The sequence below is a fragment of the Aethalodelphis obliquidens genome, unplaced genomic scaffold (assembly GCF_003676395.1).
Source record: "Aethalodelphis obliquidens isolate GAN/ISIS:26980383/991018 unplaced genomic scaffold, ASM367639v1 scaffold9, whole genome shotgun sequence".
Lineage (NCBI taxonomy): Eukaryota > Metazoa > Chordata > Mammalia > Artiodactyla > Delphinidae > Aethalodelphis > Aethalodelphis obliquidens.
Genome location: NW_020837953.1, coordinates 16,143,504 through 16,165,680, shown reverse-complemented (window position 1 = coordinate 16,165,680; position 22,177 = coordinate 16,143,504). Strand labels below are relative to the sequence as shown.

At 38.5% G+C, this 22,177-nt stretch overlaps 1 protein-coding gene across 3 annotated transcripts in view; it reads right to left on the bottom strand.

Annotated features, from left to right (window-relative positions):
• Nucleotides 1-22,177, bottom strand: part of EIF2B3 (eukaryotic translation initiation factor 2B subunit gamma) — a 170,626-nt gene that overhangs the window by 42,097 nt on the left and 106,352 nt on the right. For all 3 annotated transcript variants that reach the window (XM_027108742.1, XM_027108743.1, XM_027108741.1), the window contains exon 6: nt 18,333-18,422. In XM_027108742.1, the coding sequence (XP_026964543.1) occupies nt 18,333-18,422 (90 nt within the window). The remainder of the gene's footprint in view (nt 1-18,332; nt 18,423-22,177) is intronic.

The following is a 22,177-nucleotide window of genomic DNA, read 5'->3' as shown; positions in this document are numbered from 1 at the left end:
TTTTCTTGCATCTATGGAGCTCAGTGTATTTTTTTTCTCCTTTATTCTGTTATGGTAATGGATTAAAACATTTTCTGACACTAACAGGTTGAATAACACTTTTCAAAGACTATATACACAATTTCTACTCTACACTCCCTCACAGTAGAGGAATTACAGGTGATTCTTCTATTTTTATGCAAATTATCAAATTTTACAACTTTAGGCTCTTCTTTAAGTTTCTTGTCTTTCATTTTCTCATAGCTTCTACAGTACTACTCTCCTGGCTTGATTCAGACTTTGCAAATTTAAAATTCATTCTGATGGGGCTTCCCTGGTGGCGCAGTGGCTGAGAGTACGCCTGCCAATGCAGGGGACACGGGTTCGTGCCCCGGTCCGGAAAGATCCCACATGCCGCGGAGCGACTGGGCCCGTGAGCCATGGCCGCTGAGCCTGCGCGTCTGGAGCCTGTGCTCCGCAACGGGAGAGGCCACAACAGTGAGAGGCCTGCGCACCACAAAAAAAAAAAAAAGAAAAATCATTCTGATGACTAAGTATTTCCCACACAGATTTCAACTTCCCTTCTACTTAAGAGTGGGCTCCCTCACATTATAACAGTTGTACTTATTTATCAATGGCTATCAAAGAATTTCCACAACAAAGTTAACTTCAATTTACTTTCATGAAATCCGATGAGTCTAGGACACCACTTACAGAAAGAAAATCAGACCAAAGATCAATGTGTAGAAGAACCTCCAGAAGGCAAAAACATTCCTGTACTATATCACTCAGATACGAGCAGTAAGCAACCTTGGTCAAGAGCTTCGGAGCTCTCTTTCATTTGGCCTCGTTGGGTCCCTGGAGGCATGGTGCTTCCTCATGGGTATCGAGCCAGGATGTTGGGTCTAAATGACCAACAATCTGTAACGGGGAAGAAGGAACCTGATCCTTAGTACAGTGAGTATGCTCCTGATTTATACTTAGCAAAGGAAATGAAAGACTACCATATGATTTTTAGTTTTCTCTCTCATACTGTGACCTTGTTAGAATTTTAAATCACTAGTTAATTAATTTAGCATTTAATAAGACTGTAGTAATATGCCAGTCACTGTTCTGTGCCTTGGAAATATACTGTTTCTGCCCGCAAAGAATTCAAAATCCAGTGGAAAGTAGCCTGATTATGGATTTAAGGAGAAGAGGAGATGAGGTTGATTAAGGAGGCAATGGAGCCAGATCATGAAAGCCTTCTGTGGCAGTCTAGACAGTTTGGACTAAGACAAGCCAGTGGTAGTTTTTAAGCAGGAAATGACATGATCAGTTTTATTTCTTAATAAGGTAATTCTGATAGCAGTGAAAATAGGCTTGGAATAAGGAGAATGAACAGAGAGACCAGTTACAAGACTCTGAAAGATGAGATAATGTGGCCTGAGAGAGGGGTTAATGTATAAGCAGCCCTATAAACCTGACTGCTGCTTCATACTTCCCACCCTCTCTCCCAGCTATTCAAAGAAGCTCTGCAGGCTGACACAGGACCACACAGATGGAGTGTAGGTAGGGAGGCAAGACAGAGGTGGAGGCTGAGGAGGGTAAGCAAAATTAGGAACCCTGGAGCTACACAGTTCATGGTTTTTGTCATTTTTAAAAGATCAAGTCAAACATCTTTGAAGAATTCTGTGTAAGCTGGAAGCTCTTGTATTGAATTTCAATGTGCTTTTTCTTCTGATCCTTTGATGGAGATTAAAAATTTCCATATAAATTCAAAGAATGAAATAACACTTACTCTTAGCTTTTTTTCTCCCCTTTTAATGCTCCAAACCAGTGTGGGAAGCAAATGTTCCTTGGCCCCCTCTGGTGGAAAACAAGTCAGTTCCCTTTGAAGAAATGACAAAGCATGGACAGCTGGGGGATTTCGGAGCCATGATATTTACACTATAGGCCAAACAGAACTGTCACTGCAAGAGGCAAGCAAACAAGCCTTGGCACACAGCCCTTTTAGGCAGAACCCTTTAAGGAGACCAGACAAGGATCTGGGGAGAGGATCTGAAGCATTCCTGCCAGGTCCCACCTGCCTCTGCTGGGGCTCAGCAATCAGATCAATTCTCATAATGTGGTTGGCCTAGCAGCACAATGGAGGACAAAATTACTCTTCCTGCACTGTACTCAAACTAGAGGTAGCTCAAAGCTGTGCCAAGAAGTGGGACAGGCCACTATGACCCACTGTGAGCATCCTGACCTTGGGGCTGAAGACCAGCAGCTGGGTCCACTGTTCTGGGCCTCGGCAACCTCACATTCCCCCTTCCCTCTCATACACAGCCTTCCCAGAAACACCTGCCTCATGTCATAACATTATAAGCTCCTAAGAAATAAGAAATCACAAAGGAGAACAACAGATTTGACTATCAGATGCAAACAAATAACTCCACCAAATAAAAAAGACAAAATAATTGTTACATACAGGACAAACGATTAATATTTTTAATAGGGAAATAGATATAAATGTTCAAAAATATATAAAAATATTTTAAAGAAATAAATATCAAAAAAAGATGCAATTTCTCTCACAAGTTAGCAGATTTAAAATAATTCTCATTAGTGATAAGGGTGCTTCTCATACAATGTATAAACTGGTAAAATCTTTTCTGAAAAGTAATTGGCAATACATAACAAAGGTCTTGAAGACATTCATATTATCTTATCCTATAATTCTATTTCTATAAATCTATCTTAAGGAAAATACATCATGCTCAATAAATATTTGCTGAATAAACAACATAATCAGATAATAAAAAAGAATCTTTGCACAAAAATGTTAAATGTTAATGTTAAAAAATAGAGAACAACCAAATATCCAACAATGGAAGAACAATCAAACACATATGTAATAGAATAGCATATAGGCAAAACTCTGATCATAAAGAAGTTTTTAGGTCACAAAGAATTTTTTAGTGACACAGGAAAATGCTCATGAAATAATACTGAATAAAGAAAGCAGAAAGCAGAGAGGGCAGACAGCAGAAGCAACAAGAACTACAATCCTCTAGTTTGTGGAACAAAAACCATATTCACAGAAAGACAGACAAGATGAAAAGGCAGAGGGCTATGTACCAGATGAAGGAACAAGATAAAACCCCAGAAAAACAACTAAATGAAGTGGAGATAGGCAACCTTCCAGAAAAAGAATTCAGAATAATGATAGTGAAGATGATCCAGTACCTCGGAGAAAGAATGGAGGCAAAGATTGAGAAGATGCAAGAAATGTTTAACAAAGACCTAGAAGAATTAAAGAACAAACAAACAGAGATGAACAATACAATAACTGAAATGAAAAATACACTAGAAGGAATCAATAGCAGAATACCTGAGGCAGAAGAATGGATAAGTGACCTGGAAGACAGAATGGTGGAATTCACTGCTGCAGAACAGAATAAAGAAAAATGATTGCAAAGAAATGAAGACAGCCCAAGAGACGTCTGGGACAACATTAAGTGCAACAACATTCGCATTATAGGGGTCCCAGAAGGAGAAGAGAGAGAGAAAGGACCAGAGAAAATATTTGAAGAGATTATAATCAAAAACTTCCCTAACACGGGAAAGGAAATAGCCACCCAAGTCCAGGAAGTGCAGAGAGTCCCAGGCAGGATAAACCCAAGGAGAAACATGCTGAGACACATAGTAATCAAATTGACAAAAATTAAAGACAAAGAAAAACTATTGAAAGCAACAAGGGAAAAATGACAAATAACATACAAGGGAACTCCCATAAGGTTAACAGCTAATTTCTCAGCAGGAACTCTACAAGCCAGAAGGGAGTGACATGACATATTTAAAGTGATGAAAGGGAAGAACCTACAACCAAGATTACTCTACCCAGCAACAATTTCATTCAGATTCAATGGAGAAATCAAAAACTTTACAGACAAGCAAAAGCTAAGAGAATTCAGCACCACCAAACCAGCTCTACAACAAATGCTAAAGGAACTTCTCTAAGTGGGAAACACAAGACAAGAAAAGGACCTACAAAAACAAACCCAAAACAATTAAGAAAATGGTAGCAGGGACATACATATTGATAATTACCTTAAATGTGAATGGATTAAATGCTCTAACCAAAGGACACAGGCTTGCTGAATGGATACAAAAACAAGACCCATATATATGCTGTCTATAAGAGACTCACTTCAGACCTAGGGACACATACAGACTGAAAGTGAGGGGATGGAAAAAGATACTCCATGCAAACGGAAATCAAAAGAAAGCTGGAGTAGAATACTCATATCAGATAAAATAGACTTTAAAATAAAGACTGTTACAAGAGACAAGGAAGGACACTACATAATGATCAAGGGATCAATCCAAGAAGAAGATATAACAATTATAAATATATATGCACCCAACATAGGAGCACCTCAATACATAAGGCAAATGTTAACAGCTATAAAAGAGGAAATCAACAGTAACACAGTAATAGTGGGGGACTTGAACACCTCACTTACACCAATGGACAGATAATCCAGACAGAAAATTAGTAAGGAAACACAAGCCTTAAATGACACGAGAGACCAGATAGATTTAGTTGATATTTATAGGACATGCCATCCAAAAAAACAGCAGATTACACTTCTTTCTCAAGTGTGCATGGAACATTCTCCAGGATAGATCACATCTTGGGTCACAAATCAAGCCTCAGTAAATTTAAGAAAATTGAAATCATATCAAGCATCTTTTCTGACCACAACACTATGAGATTAGAAATCAATTACAGGGAAAAAAACATAAAAAACACAAACACATGGAGGCTAACCAATATGTTACTAAATAACCAAGAGATCACTGAAGAAATCAAAGAGGAAATCAAAAAATACCTAGGGACAAATGACAACGAAAACACGACGATCCAAAACCTATGGGATGCAGCAAAAGCAGTTCTAAGAGGGAAGTTTATAGCAATGCAATCCTACCACAAGAAACAAGAAAGATTCAAATAAACAATCTAACCTTACACCTAAAGGAACAGAGAAAGAAGAACAAACAAAACCCAAAGTTAGTAGAAGGAAAGAAATCATAAACAGAGCAGAAATAAATGAAAAAGAAATGTAGGAAACAATAGCAAAGATCAATAAAACTAAAAGCTGTTTCTTTGAGAAGATAAACGAAGTTGATAAACCATTAGCCACACTCATCAAGAAAAAGAGGGAGAGGACTCAGATCAATAAAATTAGAAATGAAAAAGGAGACGTTACAACAGACACCACAGAAATACAAAGCAACCTAAGAGGCTACTACAAGCAACTCTATGCCAATAAAATGGACAACCTGGAAGAAATGGACAAATTCTTAGAAAGGTATAACCTTCCAAGACTGAATAGGGAAGAAACAGAAAATACGAACATACCAATCACAAGTAGTGAAATTGAAACTGTGATTAAAAATCTTCCAACAAACAGAAGTCTAAGACCAGATGGCATCACAGGTGAATTCTATCAAACATTTAGAGAAGAGCTAACACCAATCCTTCTCAAACTCTTCCAAAAAACTGCAGAGGAAGGAACACTCCCAAACTCATTCTATGAGGCCACCATCACCCTGTGACCAAAACCAGACAAAAATACTACAAAAAAAAGAAAATTACAGACCAATATCACTGATGAATATAGATGCAAAAATCCTCAACAAAATTCTAGCAAACAGAGTCCAACAATGCTTTAAAAGGATCATACACCATGATCAAGTGGTATTTATCCTAGGGATGCAAGGATTCTTCAATATAAGCAAATCAATCAATGTGATACACCATATTAACAAATTGAAGAAGAAAAACTATATGATCATCTCAATAGATGCAGAAAAAGCTTTTGACAAAATTCAACACCGATTTATGATAAAAACTCTCCAGAAAGTGGGCATGGAGGGAACCTACCTCAATATAATAAAGGCCATATACGACAAACCCACAGCAAACATCATTCTCAATGGTGAAAAACTGAATGCATTTCCTCTAAGATCAGGAACAAGACAAGAATGTCCACTCTCGCCACTATTATTCAATATAGTTTTGGAAATCCTAGCCACAGCAATCAGAGAAGAAAAAGAAATAAAAGGAATACAAATTGGAAAAGAAGTAAAACTGTCACTGTTTTGCAGATGACATGATACCATACATAGAGAATCCTAAAGATGCCACCAGAAAACTACTAGAGCTAATCAATGAATTTGGTAAAGTTGCAGGATACAAAATTAATGCACAGAAATCTCTTGAATTCCTATATACTAATGATGAAAAAAGTGAAAGAGAAATTAAGGAAACACTCCCATTTACCACTGCAACAAAAAGAATAAAATACCTAGCAATAAACCTACCTAGGGAGACAAAAGACCTGTATGTAGAAAACTATACGACACTGATGAAAGAAATTAAAGATGATACCAACAGATGGAGAGATATACCATGTTCTTGGATTGGAAAAATCAATATTGTGAAAATGACTATACTACCCAAAGCAACCTACAGATTCAATGCAATCCCTATCAAATTACCAATGGCATTTTTTACAGAACTGGAACAAAAAAATCTTAAAATTTTTATGGAGACACAAAAGACCCCGAATGGCCAAAGCAGTCTTGAAGGAAAAAAACAGAGCTGGAGGCATCAGACTCCCTGACTTCAGAGTATACTACAAAGCTACAGTAATCAAGACAACATGGTACTGGCACAAAAACAGAAATATAGATCAATGGAACAAGATAGAAATCCCAGAGATAAACCCATGCACCTATGGTCAACTAATCTATGACAAAGGAGGCAAGGATATACAATGGAGAAAAGACAGTCTCTTCAATAAGTGGTGCTGGGGAAACTGGACAGCTACATGTAAAAGAATGAAATTAGAACACTCCCTAACACCAAACACAAAAATAAACTCAAAATGGATTAGAGACTTAAATGTAAGACCGGACACCATAAAACTCTTAGAGGAAAACATAGGAAGAACACTCTTTGACATAAATCACAGCAAGATCTTTTTTGATCTACCTCCTAGAGTAATGGAAATAAAAACAAAAATTAACAAATGGGACCTAATGAATCTTAAAAGCTTTTGCACAGCAAAGGAAACCATAAACAAGACGAAAAGACAACCTTCAGAATGGGAGAAAGTATTTGCAAACGAATCAACGGACAAAGGATTAATCTCTGAAATACATAAACAGCTCATGCAGCTCAATATTAAAAAAACAAACAACCCAATCAAAAAATGGGCAGAAGACCTAAATAGACATTTCTCTAAAGAAGACATATAGATGGCCAAGAAGCACATGAAAAGCTGCTCAACATCACTAATTTTTAGAGAAATGCAAATCAAAACTGCAATGAGGTATCACCTCACACCAGTTAGAATGGGCATCATCAGAAAATCTACAAACAACAAATGCTGGAGAGGGTGTGGAGAAAAGGGAACCCTCTTGCACTGTTGGTGGGAATGTAAATTGATACAGCCACTATGGAGAACCATATGGAGGTCCCTTAAAAAAGAAAAATAGAATTACCATATGACCCAGCAATTCCACTACTGGGCATATACCCAGAGAAAACCATAATTCAAAGACACATGCACCCCAATGTTCACTGCAGCACTATTTACAATAGCCAGGTAATGGAAGCAACCTAAATGTCAATCAACAGATGAATGGATAAAGAAGATGTGGTACATATATACAATGGAATATTACTCAGCCATAAAAAGGAACGAAATTGGGTCATTTGTAGAGACGTGGATGGATCTAGAGACTGTCATGCAGAGTGAAGTAAGTCAGAAAGAGAAAAACAAATATCGTATATTAATGCAGATATGTGGATCCTAGAAAAATGGTACAGATGAACCAGTTTGCAGGGCAGAAATAGAGACACAGATGTAGAGAACAAACATATGGACACCAAGAGGGGAAAATGACTCGTGGGGGTGGGGATGGTGGTGTGATGAATTGGGAGATTGGGATTGACATGTATACACTAATATGTATAAAATGGATAATTATAAAAAAATAAATAAAATTTTAAAAAAAGAAAGCAGAAAGCACTTATTTCTACAGCACAATCTGAAGTGTGTATATGTATATATAAAAATAAATAAAATGATGGAAAGAAATACACTAAAATGTTCACAATTATCTCACAATAGTAGAATTATTGGTAGTATTTTAAAAATATTTTTTGAATCTTCCAAATTTCACAGTCATCGGCCATTCTTCCCTTACTTTCTGTGGCATCAGTCTCTTGACCTGTTCCTATTTCTGATAACTCTTTCTTTGTTTCCCCTGAAATATTTGGTGTTTCTCAGGATTTTTCTTTTTGCCTGTATTTTTCTCATGCTATTTGTCTCCCTGAGATAGATCACTTGGTGGTTTCTTTGCAGCTCATTCCCAAAGGTAGATGCATAGCCAAGACCTCTCTTCTTTAGTTTAGTCTCACATTTTCAACTGCCTGATGGACTCTGCCACCATTTAGATGACCCACAGGTACCTTAAACACAATGTCTAAAACTGAACCCATCATCTTTCTCTCAAACATGCTTCCCCCAACCCCAAACACTGATTACCTTGCTTAGTGATATGGAAATTCATTTAGTCACCCAAGCCAGAAACGTGGTAATGATCTGGACTCTTCCTCCTTCCTCTACTCCTCACATACAACCAGTCACCAAACACTGCTGATTTTATCCGCCAAATCTTTCAAAACTGTCAACTCTCCATCTCTACCGCTACTGCCTAGTCTAAGCCACTGTCATTATTTGCCTGGATTCCTTCAGCTGCTTTTAATTGGTTTCTCTTCCTCCAGTCTTACCTCTTGAAATCTATCCTTTATATTACAGACAGAACACCCTTTCTAAAGCACAATTTGATCATGTCTCCTCTTCCTTCAATCCACCCTCTTGTGTTGCAGGCACAGTGATTTTTCTAAAGTATAAATCTGGTCTTATCTTCTTAAATTTATTTAATGCTCAAGATAGTGGTTACTTTTGTGTGTTGGGGGGATAGTTGTTTAAAGGGAGCGTCTGGAAACTGGGTAATGTTCTATTTTTTGACTTGAATAGTAGTTACAAGGGAGTGTTAACTTTGTGAAAACTTACGGAGCCATAAGACTGCTCTCAAATATCATCTCTCCTTGGAAGGCTTTTGTAGCACTTGTAGGTTTCTGTACTCTCATAGCAAAGACAATAATTATATGTATTTTTTAAACATCTTTATTAGAGTATAATTGCTTTACAATGGTGTGTCAGTTTCTGCTTTATAACAAAGTGAATCAGTTATACATATACATATGTCCCCATATCTCTTCCCTCTTGCATCTCCCTCCCTCTCACCCTCCCTATCCCACCGCTCTAGGTGGTCACAAAGCACCGAGCTGATCTCCCTGTGCTATGCGGCTGCTTCCCACTAGCTATCTATTTTACATTTGGTAGTGTATATATGTCCATGCCACTCTCTCACTTTGTCCCAGCTTACCCTTCCCCCTCCCCGTGTCCTCAAGTCCATTCTCTAGTAGGTCTGTATGTATTGTTTTTTTTTTTTTTTTTTTTTTTAAGAAGATGTTGGGGTTAGGAGTTTATTATTTATTTTTGCTGTGTTGGGTCTTCGTTTCTGTGTGAGGGCTTTCTCCAGTTGTGGCAAGCGGGGGCCACTCCTCATCGCGGTGCGCAGGCCTCTCACTACCGTGGCCTCCTGTTACAGAGCACAGGCTCCAGACGCACAGGCTCAGCAGTTGTGGCCCACAGGCCCAGTCGCTCCGCGGCACGTGGGATCCTCCCAGACCAGGGCCCGAACCCGCGTCCCCTGCATTAGCAGGCAGACTCCCAACCACCGCGCCACCAGGGAAGCCCTGTATGTATTGTTTTTGAATCCATATCATGTGCGAGTTCCGTGCTAGGAAATTAATACACATATCTCAAATTCTTACAGCAATCCTCATGGTAGGTATTATGGTCCTCATTTTATAAGTGAGGAAATCAAGGCTTAGAAAGGTTAGTTATCTTGCTTAAGGTTAACACAGCTTTTATAACTGGCAGAGCGGAAACTTACTCCACATCTATCTCAAAGCCCATGACTCTTTCCACTATACCATATTAACTAGTATCCCATGTTTTCTGCAACCACAGCACTTTCCACAGGATTTAAAATTTTCTGCTTACTGTCTCTCTACCAGTAAACATTCAGTCAGTGCTAAATAAATATTTATTTGAATAAATGAATGAGTGACTGTGTGAATGATTGAGTGTAATCCCTCTAGGCCAGAAAGCTGGCAATAATTTTTCCTTCTGATTTTTGGAGATAGGAAGCAGAGCTTTCCTGATTTGGAAATGTAATGAACTCTAAATACATTTCTGTATTATTAATATTACTAGCATTAAAAATCCAACATTTGAAATGTTTTAGTTTAGTTCTGCTTAAATCTGTTATTTTTAGCATTTTGTCTTGATCTGCGATCAGGTCCTCCTTGTGGCTCTAAGTTTTCAGGGGAAGTCTAAAAATTATGTCCACGGCAAATGGAAAAATTTGGCTACTTTTGCATTCTGGCTTTTCTGTCTTTGTAAGCAAATCAAAAGAGAATTAAAATCCTCTAAATGTCTTCCACTTCAAGTCAGTCCTTCAAAATATTAGTTAGCAAAGAGGTAGAACAGAAAACCTACTTTTATAGGGCCTGGAACTCAAGTCTGCAGAGGAGAATACTAAAGGCTTGGGTTTTCTTGCCTCTTCTCTCAGCAGAGCTGTAATTGGGAAGAAAAGGTGATTGCTGAGTTAACCCTATGCTTTGTTTTCAGTTTTTTATTTTTTTCCTTCAAAGAAAACAGATATAATCTGGAAGAGTAAACAGGGAATTGTTTTAGATTAAAAGGTACTGACTTTAGAACCAAGTATTTGGTATACAGTATTCTGTGATATCCTTTTCCCCTTTTTAACAAAAATACTAAAAGCTTCTATAAGAATAAATTTTCAGTGTTGGTGCATATGTCTTGAGAAAGAAAAACAGGTTCAGATCCTACAGGCTGGAGAGACTGCTTAGGCTTAGGGCAATTCAACTAACATTTTATTCATCTGAATTTATTCACTGAGTACCCAAAATGTGCCACGCATATTCTAGACAGTGGGGATATGACAGTGAAACAAAACAGGTAAATCCATGCCCTCATATGAAGTTGATGGTTTGGCTGCCTTTATATTTACTGAGCATCTACTGTGTGTCACAAGATGAATCAGAGTTGGTTTTTGTCCTCAAGGCGTTCAAAAAAGTAGTAAAAACAGACATGCAAATTCAGTTTAATAGGATGCATGTAATAATTGAAGATTATACAAGATCAGAAGAGAGAATGATCTCATGCCTAATGGAGATAAGCACAGAATACTATGGTAGCACAGAGCAAGGGTATCTATTCTAAGTGGGGGTGAAGGGAAAAAAAAATTGAGAAAAAACTTCCTAAAGGAGTAATATCTAGGTAAGCTTTAATGGATATTTAAGCATTTGTCAGAGAAGGAAGAAAGAAGGCAAGCACCCCTGTTAAGCATTATACTTAAAGAGGAATTATTTTTAAATCCTCACCAAACTAAACACATCTTTTCTTCTGGCTTTAGACTTTCTGGTTCCATATGATTCTTCTTCCTAGGAGTGCTTTAATTATAAATATTATGCCAGTTTAAAAGTCTTCTTTAAAAAGGTTATCTTTCCTACCATAATCTGGCCCATGGTCGCCTATGATAGCTTAGGCAAGGCTCAGCTGGGGGGCTTATATTTAAGTTAACTATAAGTCAATACAATGTGTTGCTAGGCCTTTGTCCCTTTTTCAGCAGCAAGTTATTTCCCAGAAGTCCCAGAGATCAAAATGAATGTAACCAAGACATCCAGAGGAGACTACCCTAGTTTAATCTTGGTAGCATCTACATCTTCAGATGTCAGTACACAGCTACCACATAACAGCTCTGGTTAGAAGGTTATATAAACCACAGATTCTTAGCTTAATTTTGTTCTGTTATTTAAGTAAAGGATACCTCATGCAATCTCTAGGACATCTAAGGACAGGAAACCAAGTACAGCTAAGTCATATAGATGCTTGAACTGAACAGTAAGGAACCAAGGTTCCTGCCTATCTCCCATGGTCTCTCATCTCTGTTTCTTTTCTCTGCTTTCCTACACTGACTCACGGGTTTCTAGCCAGTCTATAACATCATCTTGTGTGTGGCTTTAATTATCACCCTGATTCTGACCTTGTAACATGGCTGCCTATCCCCAATTCCTGACTTTAGTTTGTGGGGCCCATCCGTACGCCTCTGCATCCCTGTGTAGCTAAGACTAGGAAGCCGTGACTACTCTCTTATCCCCCCAGGTATGTGTGCACGTGTGTGTGTCTGTAACACAGAGACATCTGAGATATGTGGTAGATGTTGCTAGCAATCAATTCATCAACAGTGGCTGATTTTGTTGGGGTGCTGACTATACGACATTAAGCAAATGACTTTAAGCCTCATTTCCCTCTTTTATAAATATGAAGATAATACCTAAATGAGAGAAATATTTTAAGGACTGAATGAAGTGTGAAAAGTACCCAGAATAGTATCTGGTACATGGTTGTTGCTCTGAAGGCCAAACCCTAAGACTGTATGTCCTGCACAGATGGATTGGGTTCAAACACTACAAGAGATTAATTATAACTTTGGGTTTTTCTGAACAGGAAGGAAGTATTCAGCTTTATTTCTTCCTTTTAAGAAGATTAATTTCCTCTGGGTCTCTTAAACAGCTAGCAGGTCTAGCAGGTTAGGAAAAGGGAGAGAAAGACAATTTTTTCTGGGTTTCTGTGGTAAAGGAAACCAGGACTAATTCTGGTATGAACTTCCTGTCTCTCCAGGCTTCAGCTCAGAGAGCCAGCATATTGCCTCAGTTCACTACAGGACCGGTCTCCTTTTGGAGCAACTCCTGCTAAGCCAAACAAAAAGTTCCTAGGAGGCCAGCTTCCTTAGGCTTAGATCAGATAACACTATAAAAGAGGAGAAACTTTTAGCTCACCACTCAGCATCAAGAGCATCACAGTAACAATACTCAGTCTAAGCTCTGCTCTGGCTCTGGACATAAAATCCAAGACATTTTTGAATTAAAATTTTCAAGACAGTCTTTGGAACATCCATCTGTCATACTGCATTCAGAAATGGATAAAAAGAACTTCTAAAGCATATATATGTATATCTTTTTATTTCTTTAAAGCAAAAAATAGAATCATATTACACTGAAAATACACCCTAATGCTGCAACTTGCTTTTTTTAGTAAATATATCTTGGAAATCTTTCCATATCACCACACAGAGTTATACTTCATTCTTTTTAACAGTTACACAATAATATAATTAATTACCCTGTTTAAATTGTTATAACTTTTCCCTGTTATGAAGGATGTTGCAAAGAACATTTTGCAATGAATATTTCCATACTTTTAAGTAAATATTTCTGTGGGATACATTCTTTGGGGAGGAACTGCTTAGTCAAAGAGTATATAATTTTAAGTTTTGATAGGTATCATCAACTACCCTACAAAAAGTTTATGTAAAACAGCATAAGAGAATTTCCCCACAGCTTTACTAGCTTATCACAAAATTTAAAAACCTTTGCCATAAAGACAGTATTCTAAAACTGTTTAACGTGCATTTTTATTTATAAGAGCAGGCATCTTTTCATATGTGTACTAGCTTTTTCTATGAACCAACTACCTATAACTTTTACCCATTTTTCTCGAGTCATTAGTCTTTTCCTTATTGATTTTAAAGTGCTCTTTGTAATGTGAGGAAACTAGTGTTTGGGCTATCCTGGTATTGCAAATATCCCCTCCCCCCACTTTTGTTGTTTATTTTTACACCATGTTTATTTGGTTTTACTTTCCCCCCACAATATAGAATTTTAAAACTTGTTATTAGTCAAACTTACCAATCCTCTTTTTTTTTTTTAAATGGCTTCTAAGATTTATTTGATACTTAGAAAGCTTGAGTTAGTTCTAAGATCACATACTGATGAAGCTAAGTGCCTTAATGCACATGTAGACTAGCAGACATTCAGCAAAAGATATCAGCATCCAAGCCAAACAGTGGCATCCCTAAGGAAACTCCTGCTTCATCCTTATTACCCCAGGCACTACTCCTGGGCCCGTGCATTACTTCAACTGGTAAATGTTGGGACGTGGCAATGCTAGTCACCAAATAATGATGCAGTCAGATTTGCAATTTAGAAAGTCCTCTGGTAGTTTTGTGGAGGATGGATTAAAAGGGGAGAGCCTGGAGGCAGAAGACTACCAAGGAGAATGCTATATTAAGCCAGTTGAGAAATGATAGACTGTAAGCTAAAAATCAATATTGAAATACATTACCTTATTAATTTCTGCCCAGTTTTACTGATGGATTTTGCCACTAAAGTTAATCTGAACCACTGATGTTAGTTCAGCTCAAAAACCATTCAATCCCTCCCTCCCTCCCACTGCTGCTGGAACATCTTCCAGCTGTCATGACACTCCTGCTGCCTGAGGTGCCCTTTTCCCATTTACTAAGACTGGGGATCTCTGGCTTTTTTTTTTTTTCCTCTTGTTTCATAATGTAATTTTCTCAAGGTTACAGAGACAATGGCCTATAAGACTTTGTATTCATCTTGGTATCCTCAGCCTCCAACACAGCAGTTAGAATATATTTAGGTATGTATTAAATGTCTGTTGCTTTGAATTTTAAAAAAATTGTGGTAAGTCCAATTCATTTTTTAAACTCTTAAAATCAATTTTTTAAATAAAGTTAACTTACATATAATAAAATGTACCTACTTTAAACATACAGTTCAATGAGTTTTGTCAAATGTATACTACCGTAATCACTACTCCAAATCGAGATATAGAGTACTTCCATCATCCCCCCAAAATTCCCTTGTGCTTCTGGTATACTATTATACTACTCTACTATACTCTCATACTACTTAGCACATTTTATTGTAATAATTTAACCTGTCCCTTTCTCCCTAAACTGTGAGCAACTTGAAGGCAGAAACTCCATCTTTTTATCTTTAGCATCTAGCAACACAGTAGGTGATCAATTAAAAGTTCTTACTATGCACCAACTACTGCTCTAAGCTCTTTACAAGTATTTTTCACAACCACCACGTGTCAGGTACAATGTGTCCCAGATGAGGAAAGTGGGGTACAGAAAGGTAGACACCTGTCCAGGGTCACACAGCTCACTTACTAAACTTCTCTTGTCAAAGACAGTATAGGTTTTCTTTTCTCCACAGCTTTCCCTATAGCTTTTCTACTTAGTCAACTGCAGAAATACTCGTCTCTTCTCTAACTACTGATGTACAAAATTACTTCTGCTGTCTAAACTGTCACCACATCTCCTTTCCTTCCATTTACCAAGCATATATTGAATGCCTTACCAATCCAGGTAGGTATCTAATGTCAAGGAATTTGGGTGGAAGACATTAACATGTAGACAACTAGAAAAATATACAGGGCAGAATGTTAATTTTCATAGGTGAAACAAAGGATTGCTAAAGCAGTCCTTTCTTAAAGCTATGTCTCCTAGGTTTACTTTTTCCTTTCCATCCCTAAAGGAGTCCTCATAGTCAGATTACTATAAATGCCGTTTACTTACCTTGAAAGAGTCTCTTTCCCATTTGGAATAGTCTATGTTCCCCTGCCAGGTTGAATCGTTGCTCATTCCATATGGGACTATTCTGTTTAAAGACCTGTAACTCCCTGCTCAGCTGTTAAGGCCTTGTACACACTGCTCCCACCAACCTGTTCAATCCCATCTCTCAAAGCTTTGAGACATAACCTCCACTATTCCAGCCAGGAATAAAGAATCTCCCTCAAGTACCATTCTAATTTGTCCTGCTGTGCTTTTATACTTTTCCTAATTCTATATTGAAATTTACCAATTTTCAATATAATGCCTTTAATCCCAACAACTCTGAGAAGTAAAGGGTAGATGGGGCAAAGAAGAGATAAAGGTCTCTTTAACAGATCTTGAGATGGGGAGGTAGTGGAGCTGAGGCTCTGTATACTTCTCTATTACAGCAAGCTCTGGGAAAGTCCCATTTGGCAGAGCTTCTGTGCTGGAGCCACAGAATCACCATATTTAGGCTTGTCCTCAAGGAACACTACACTTGCCAGGTGTGGGAACTGCTAACTGGTGGTGGCCAAATGAGCTACAGCAGCCAGGATGAGGCTAGCTTTGTTGCAAAACTGTCTGCATATCCAGACACCAAAAGCTACAATCCCATTTGGTAGTGTTAAGGAAGTATTGTTAGATTTTTTTTTTTAAAGTGTGATAGTAATATTGAGGTATTTGTTTATGTTTTAGGGATATATACTGAAATATTTATAGATAAGTACAACTGAAATAATTACAGACGAAATTATATCATAATGACTTGCTTTAAAATAATCTGGTGTGACACTAGCAAGATTGGCGGTAGCAAATATAAAAAAAAAAAAAAAAAAAAAGATTGGCCATGAATTGGTGACTATTGAAGCTGTGTGATGGATACATGGGAGTTCATTACATCACTTTCTCTACTTTTGTATCTGTGTGAAATTTTCCATAGGAAAAGAATTTTTTAAAAAATCATGATCTCTACCACTATTGTATCCCCTCTCAGCATGTCAAGGGCAGGATCTATTTCACAGGACTTCATTTTCATTTGGGCATAAAAAATAAACCCTTTAGGGACTTCCCTGGTGGCGCGGTGGTTAAGACTCCACGCTCCCAATGCAGGGGGCCTGGGTTCCATCCCTGGTCAGGGAACTAGATCCCACATGCATGCTGCAACTAACAGTTCACGTGCCACAACTAAGGAGCCCTCCTGCCGCAACTAAGGAGTGGGTGAGCTGCAACTAAGGAGCCCGCGAGCTGAAACTGAGACCCAGAGCAACCAAATAAATACAAAATAAATAAATAAATAAAAAATAAACCTTTAATGGCAAAGAGTTAACTTCATTTTTATAATATGGATAGCCTACACTGGTATGTGGAAAATGGGTCCTGGATCACTCTAATCTTGGTAGCAAGTTTCCTTGCTATTTAAAAAGCAAAGTCTCTACAATCCACTGTGGAGCTAAGGCTGTAAGTTCCATGAGGGCAGGGCCCATGTCTGCTTATTCACGATGGATCCCACAGTTGATCTAGCACAATGCCCGACTCATAAGAGGTGCTTAATAAATATGTGTTGATTGAATGAAAAAACAGAATAATAAATCAGAGAGGAGCAGGGCAATACTGTCCTGGTGAGAAAAAATAGAGAAACAATAATCCCTGGGAAAGCTTTCCAGGAGTCCAGATGATTTGTTTCACCATTGGCTCTACATGGGCCTTTCTGTAGTGGTTTAGCAGGTGTTGTAGGCAGGTGAGGGTTAGGATGCTGCAAGAAATATTATACTGGGCATGGAGGAACAATTCCTCTTCCCCTTAATATTCCTGTATATATCCCCTTAATATTCCTGAGTTTAAGTGCATGCTTAGCCCTTAAACTCAGGTTCTCAGACTCCCTTCCCCAGTTGTTCTGAGGGAACTTGCTGCTGTGGTACCAGCCTGATTGCTTTCCAGTCTACCAGTACCATTCAAGGCAGAAACTTATCCAGCAGCCATCAAGGAAGACTAGCTGCTACTCTTCTTAACCATGCAGTTATTAAATCTTTTCCTTCCTGTTCCTCTGAGGACTCTAGTTGCATTTCCTATCAAAAATCCTTGAGATCAACCACAAAAGGAAGTTTTCTCTCTGGAAATCCACGTCCTATGATCTGCCAGACACAGTCTCTGGGAAGTATTTAAGGTCCACAGTTCTGTTATCAAAGCAAAATCAGGGAAAGTACCAAATTTTGTTTCTCTGCATTCATGAAACTTTATTCGATGTGAAGGACTTTTCCAAAATTGGAGGAAAACTTGCTCTTCTTTCTTTCCTCCTCTTGGGTAAGAGTCTGGCCCTTTGCTAAGAGGGCCCATCTACAGGATAATTGCCTAGGGAAAGGACATCTGCTTGGAGACAAATAGCACCAGAGTTGAGGGGCTCACCCTTGCAGAATGAAGGAAAAAGAGGCTGAAACTGCAGAAAGATGCTTCATAAGTTACTATTAGTTTTATAAAAATAAATTACTGGTTTATCATAGCACAGGTCCCCAAAATACAAGCAGGAGACTCTGGTACCGACGAAATAACAGTATGCTGTAACATGAATTCATTTCTATAACAAACTGTGTTATTTATAACTGGTTATTGTCAAGGTTTAAAACTGTTAATTAAGTCACAGTGTAGCTTAAGTGCTATGGGTTTGACTCTATCCCCCTCCTTCTTACTTATTTTCCATTAGGAAGTCCACAACGTATTTTTTCAAGCAGTAGAGATGGGCGTCCACAAGGCCTGTGTGGAAACGTATTCTAGGGTGCCTGCGAAAAGAATAAGAGAGAAGAGGGTCACATGAGTTCTATCCTATTATTAGGTAGTAGGCATTAGAAACTTTATAAGGGTGAGAGACATGCTGCCTACACCCCACTCTGGGAAGACCAAGAAGGTGGATATCGGCTCTGATCCTACCACAGAAAAGTTTTTCTCTTTATATAAGCCCTTTCTCACACTTTATGAGGTCTTCAGGCTTCCAAAGACATTGAAAATTGGTGAGCCATCAAATCATTGACAAGTCATTCTTCTATTTTACTACAAATTCCTACCCACAATTCTTGTAACTAACATTTTCCTGCTTCTACTCCAACTGCCCCACTTCCTGCAGGCCATACTTTAGCCATGCTTTCCTCTAGTATTTGGCATGTATTACTCCACGTTCATAGAAGATGAAGTAAAATTCTATGAATACTTCCTAAGTCCCTACTCTTAATTATTCATTAGGGCTCTCCTCAGGTATACTCCCTCTAGAAAACCTTCCCTGACAACCCAAATTTGTGTTCCCACAACACTTGGTGCCCACCTCTACTAGATAACTTACCATACAGTAAAGTAACAGCTTACTTACTTATGCTCTTTCCCACTAGACTAATACAAGTTCCCTGAGGGCAGAGATTTATTTTTATAGTCTTAGCACTTAGCATCGTACCTCACACAGAATAAATATTTAATAGATAGTTGTTGAATAGACAAAGACTTGAATAAATTAGGTCAAATTAAGGCATTTGCCCAGTTGCTATTTAGTCTGCCATCTTTGGTTTCAGCCTTAAGAAATGTCATGCTTATAATATAATGTTCAAGGTCATTTTATTTAATAAAATAAATAAAAGATAGCTGAAGGAGAGGAGGGGAGGAGTAGGGTGGAAAAATGGCAATTCCGATCATAGCTGCCTGGTTGTCATTTTTCTTCTACTCTGTGTAACTCTGCTTTGACTGGCTTATAGCCTTTTTTTTTTTAATAAATTTATTTATTTTATTATTTTATTTTATTTATTTATTATTTCTGGCTGCGTTGGGTCTTCATTGCTGCGTGCGGGTTTTTCTCTGGTTGCGGCGCGTGGGGGCTACTCTTTGTTGCGGTGCGCGGGCTTCTCATTGCAGTGGCTTCTCTTGTGGAGCATGGGCTCTAGGCGCGCAGGCTTCAGTGGCTGTGGCACGTGGGCTCAGTAGTTGTGGCTCGCGGGCTCTAGAGCACAGGCTCAGTTGTTGTGGTGCATGGGCTTAGTTGCTCCGCGGCATGTGGGATCTTCCCGGACCAGGGATCGAACCCATGTCCCCTGCACTGAAAGGCGGTTTCTCAACCACTGCACCACCAGGGAAGTGACTGGCTTATAGTCTTAAGGAAAATTATTCTCATGGGATCTAGATACCCCAGAAGTAATTTATCAAATAGATTAAGATACACCACCCTGGGCTTCCACTCTTTTGGAAGAAGGGGGAACAAAATGCTTCCAAAAGAGCAAGAGAAGAGTCAGATTTCGGATCTCACACTCATAGCCTACACAATCCCACTAAGCCAATTAATGTATACAATGAGGATGAAGAAGAAAGTAGAAGATACATCCCAATTCTAACTTCCTGAGAGTATTGAGTACTAATAAATTCTTCAGGAAATAGAATTTTGCAAATGTGAATGTGGTTACTTGCTTTGTGGTGCCCAGGTTTCATCTGAAGTTCACACCCTGATAATTCTATCCCTTGATCTAACCAATCTGGAAAGTTGAACTCTCCTGTTCAGTTCCTTGGTTTACAAATTCCTTGAATCATTCAACATACTCTACTTAAATTATTTCATCCTTGCAACTACCTCATGAAGTAGATATATTACTCTCATATTTATAGCTGAAGTCAACTTGTATCATATACCCGGGAAAGGAATAACTTAAAAGTTTGAGTAATCATCTTCTAAACTGTTACCAATCCCTAGCTCATATGGCACTAACATTCATATAGCATTTTACAGTTTATAAACTTTTTTTCAGCTTTTTACTCTCATCACATAAAGTAGGTAAAACCAGAACGTTCTTGCATTAAAAAAATTTTCCAAAAATTTAGCTGATATAATCAAGGCTAGAGATTTAGCTACAAATCTGGAATACAATGAAGGAACAGAGACGGGCAATTCAGAGATTTTTTTTCTTTCGCATTAAATTTGAATTGAATGTGAATCTTGGGACCAGGAGATCAATGTCATTTAAGTTGCCAGAAAGGCTGTTTCCTTATTTTATTTTTTCTCATTTATTTATTTATTTTTAAAATAAATTTTATTTTATTTTTGGCTGTGTTGGGTCTTTGTTGCTACGCGCGGCCTTTTCTCTGGTTGTGGCGAGTGGGGGCTACTCTTCATTGCGGTGTGTGAGCTTCTCATTGTGCTGCCTTCTCTTGTTGTGGAGCATGGGCTCTAGGCGTGCAGGCTTCAGTAGTTGTGGCATGTGGGCTCAGTAGTTGTGGCTCGCGGGCTCTAGAGCACAGGTTCAGTAGTTGTGGCACACGGGCTTAGATGCTCCGAGGCATGTGGGATCTTCCTGGAACAGGGCTTGAACTCATGTCCCCTGCACTGGCAGGCAGATTCTTAACCACTGTACCACCAGGGAAGCCCCTGTTTAATTGTTTTTAAATGGTATTAGAAATAAGAATTGATATTTTAAAAGAAAACAAAATAAACAATACTAAAAAACCTCAAAGAGGCACCGGCAAGATCTGGGTAACTGGTTGATTGCTCTGGGCCAAGAAGATGTTTTGGATTTGTATAAAATAAAGTAAGAAATCAGTAAATGGAAATAATAAGACATTTAGAAATAGTTATAATTTTATGTTAAAAAATAATTTAAAACAAGTTGCCAACCATAGAAAAAGCTTATTACAATAAAAATATATATATATATATGAAAAATTTGTGGGAATCCTTTCAGTGATGAAAACTCAGAGGAATGGTATCAATTTTTTAATCTTCAAAGTCTACAGGATCTTCGAAAAGCTACCTAAGAAGCTTTTTCTTCTCTTCATCTAACATAAAAAGAATTTAAAAAATGCTTTTAAAAGGTCTATTATAAAAAAAGAAAAGGAGAGTGGAGAAGAAAAGATCTTAGAAAAGAAGAAAAAGTAATGGACAAAAATTTAAAAGTCTAGAAAACCTAGGACAATATAAGCCATTAGGATTATTTTTATAGACCTATTTTTAAAATAGTAAGTTGTATATTTTAGAATTTTAATTTGTAATATTTAAAATTTAAGGGAAATCAAGCATCTTTTTATGATCTTAAAAACAGGAATACCAATTTTTTTTTTTTTTTTTCGGTACACGGGCCTCTCACTGTCGCGGCCTCTCCCGTTGCGGAGCACAGGCTCCGGACTCGCAGGCTCAGTGGCCATGGCTCACGGGCCCAGCCCCTCTGCGGCATGTGGGATCCTCCCGGACCGGGGCACGAACCCATGTCCCCTGCATCGGCAGGTGGACCCCCAACCAGTGCGCCAACAGGGAAGCCCCTAAAATAATGTTATTAATAATTGTTGTAATTACTACCTATTGGTTTTGTTCCTTGCTTTAAAAATTGGTATTCCTGGGCTTCCCTGGTGGCGCAGTGGTTGGGAGTCCGCCTGCTGCTGCAGGGGACGCGGGTTCGTGCCCCGGTCTGGGAGGATCCCACGTGCCGCGGAGCGGCTGGGCCCGTGAGCCATGGCCGCTGAGCCTGCGTGTCCGGAGCCTGTGCTCTGCAACGGGAGAGGCCACAACAGTGAGAGG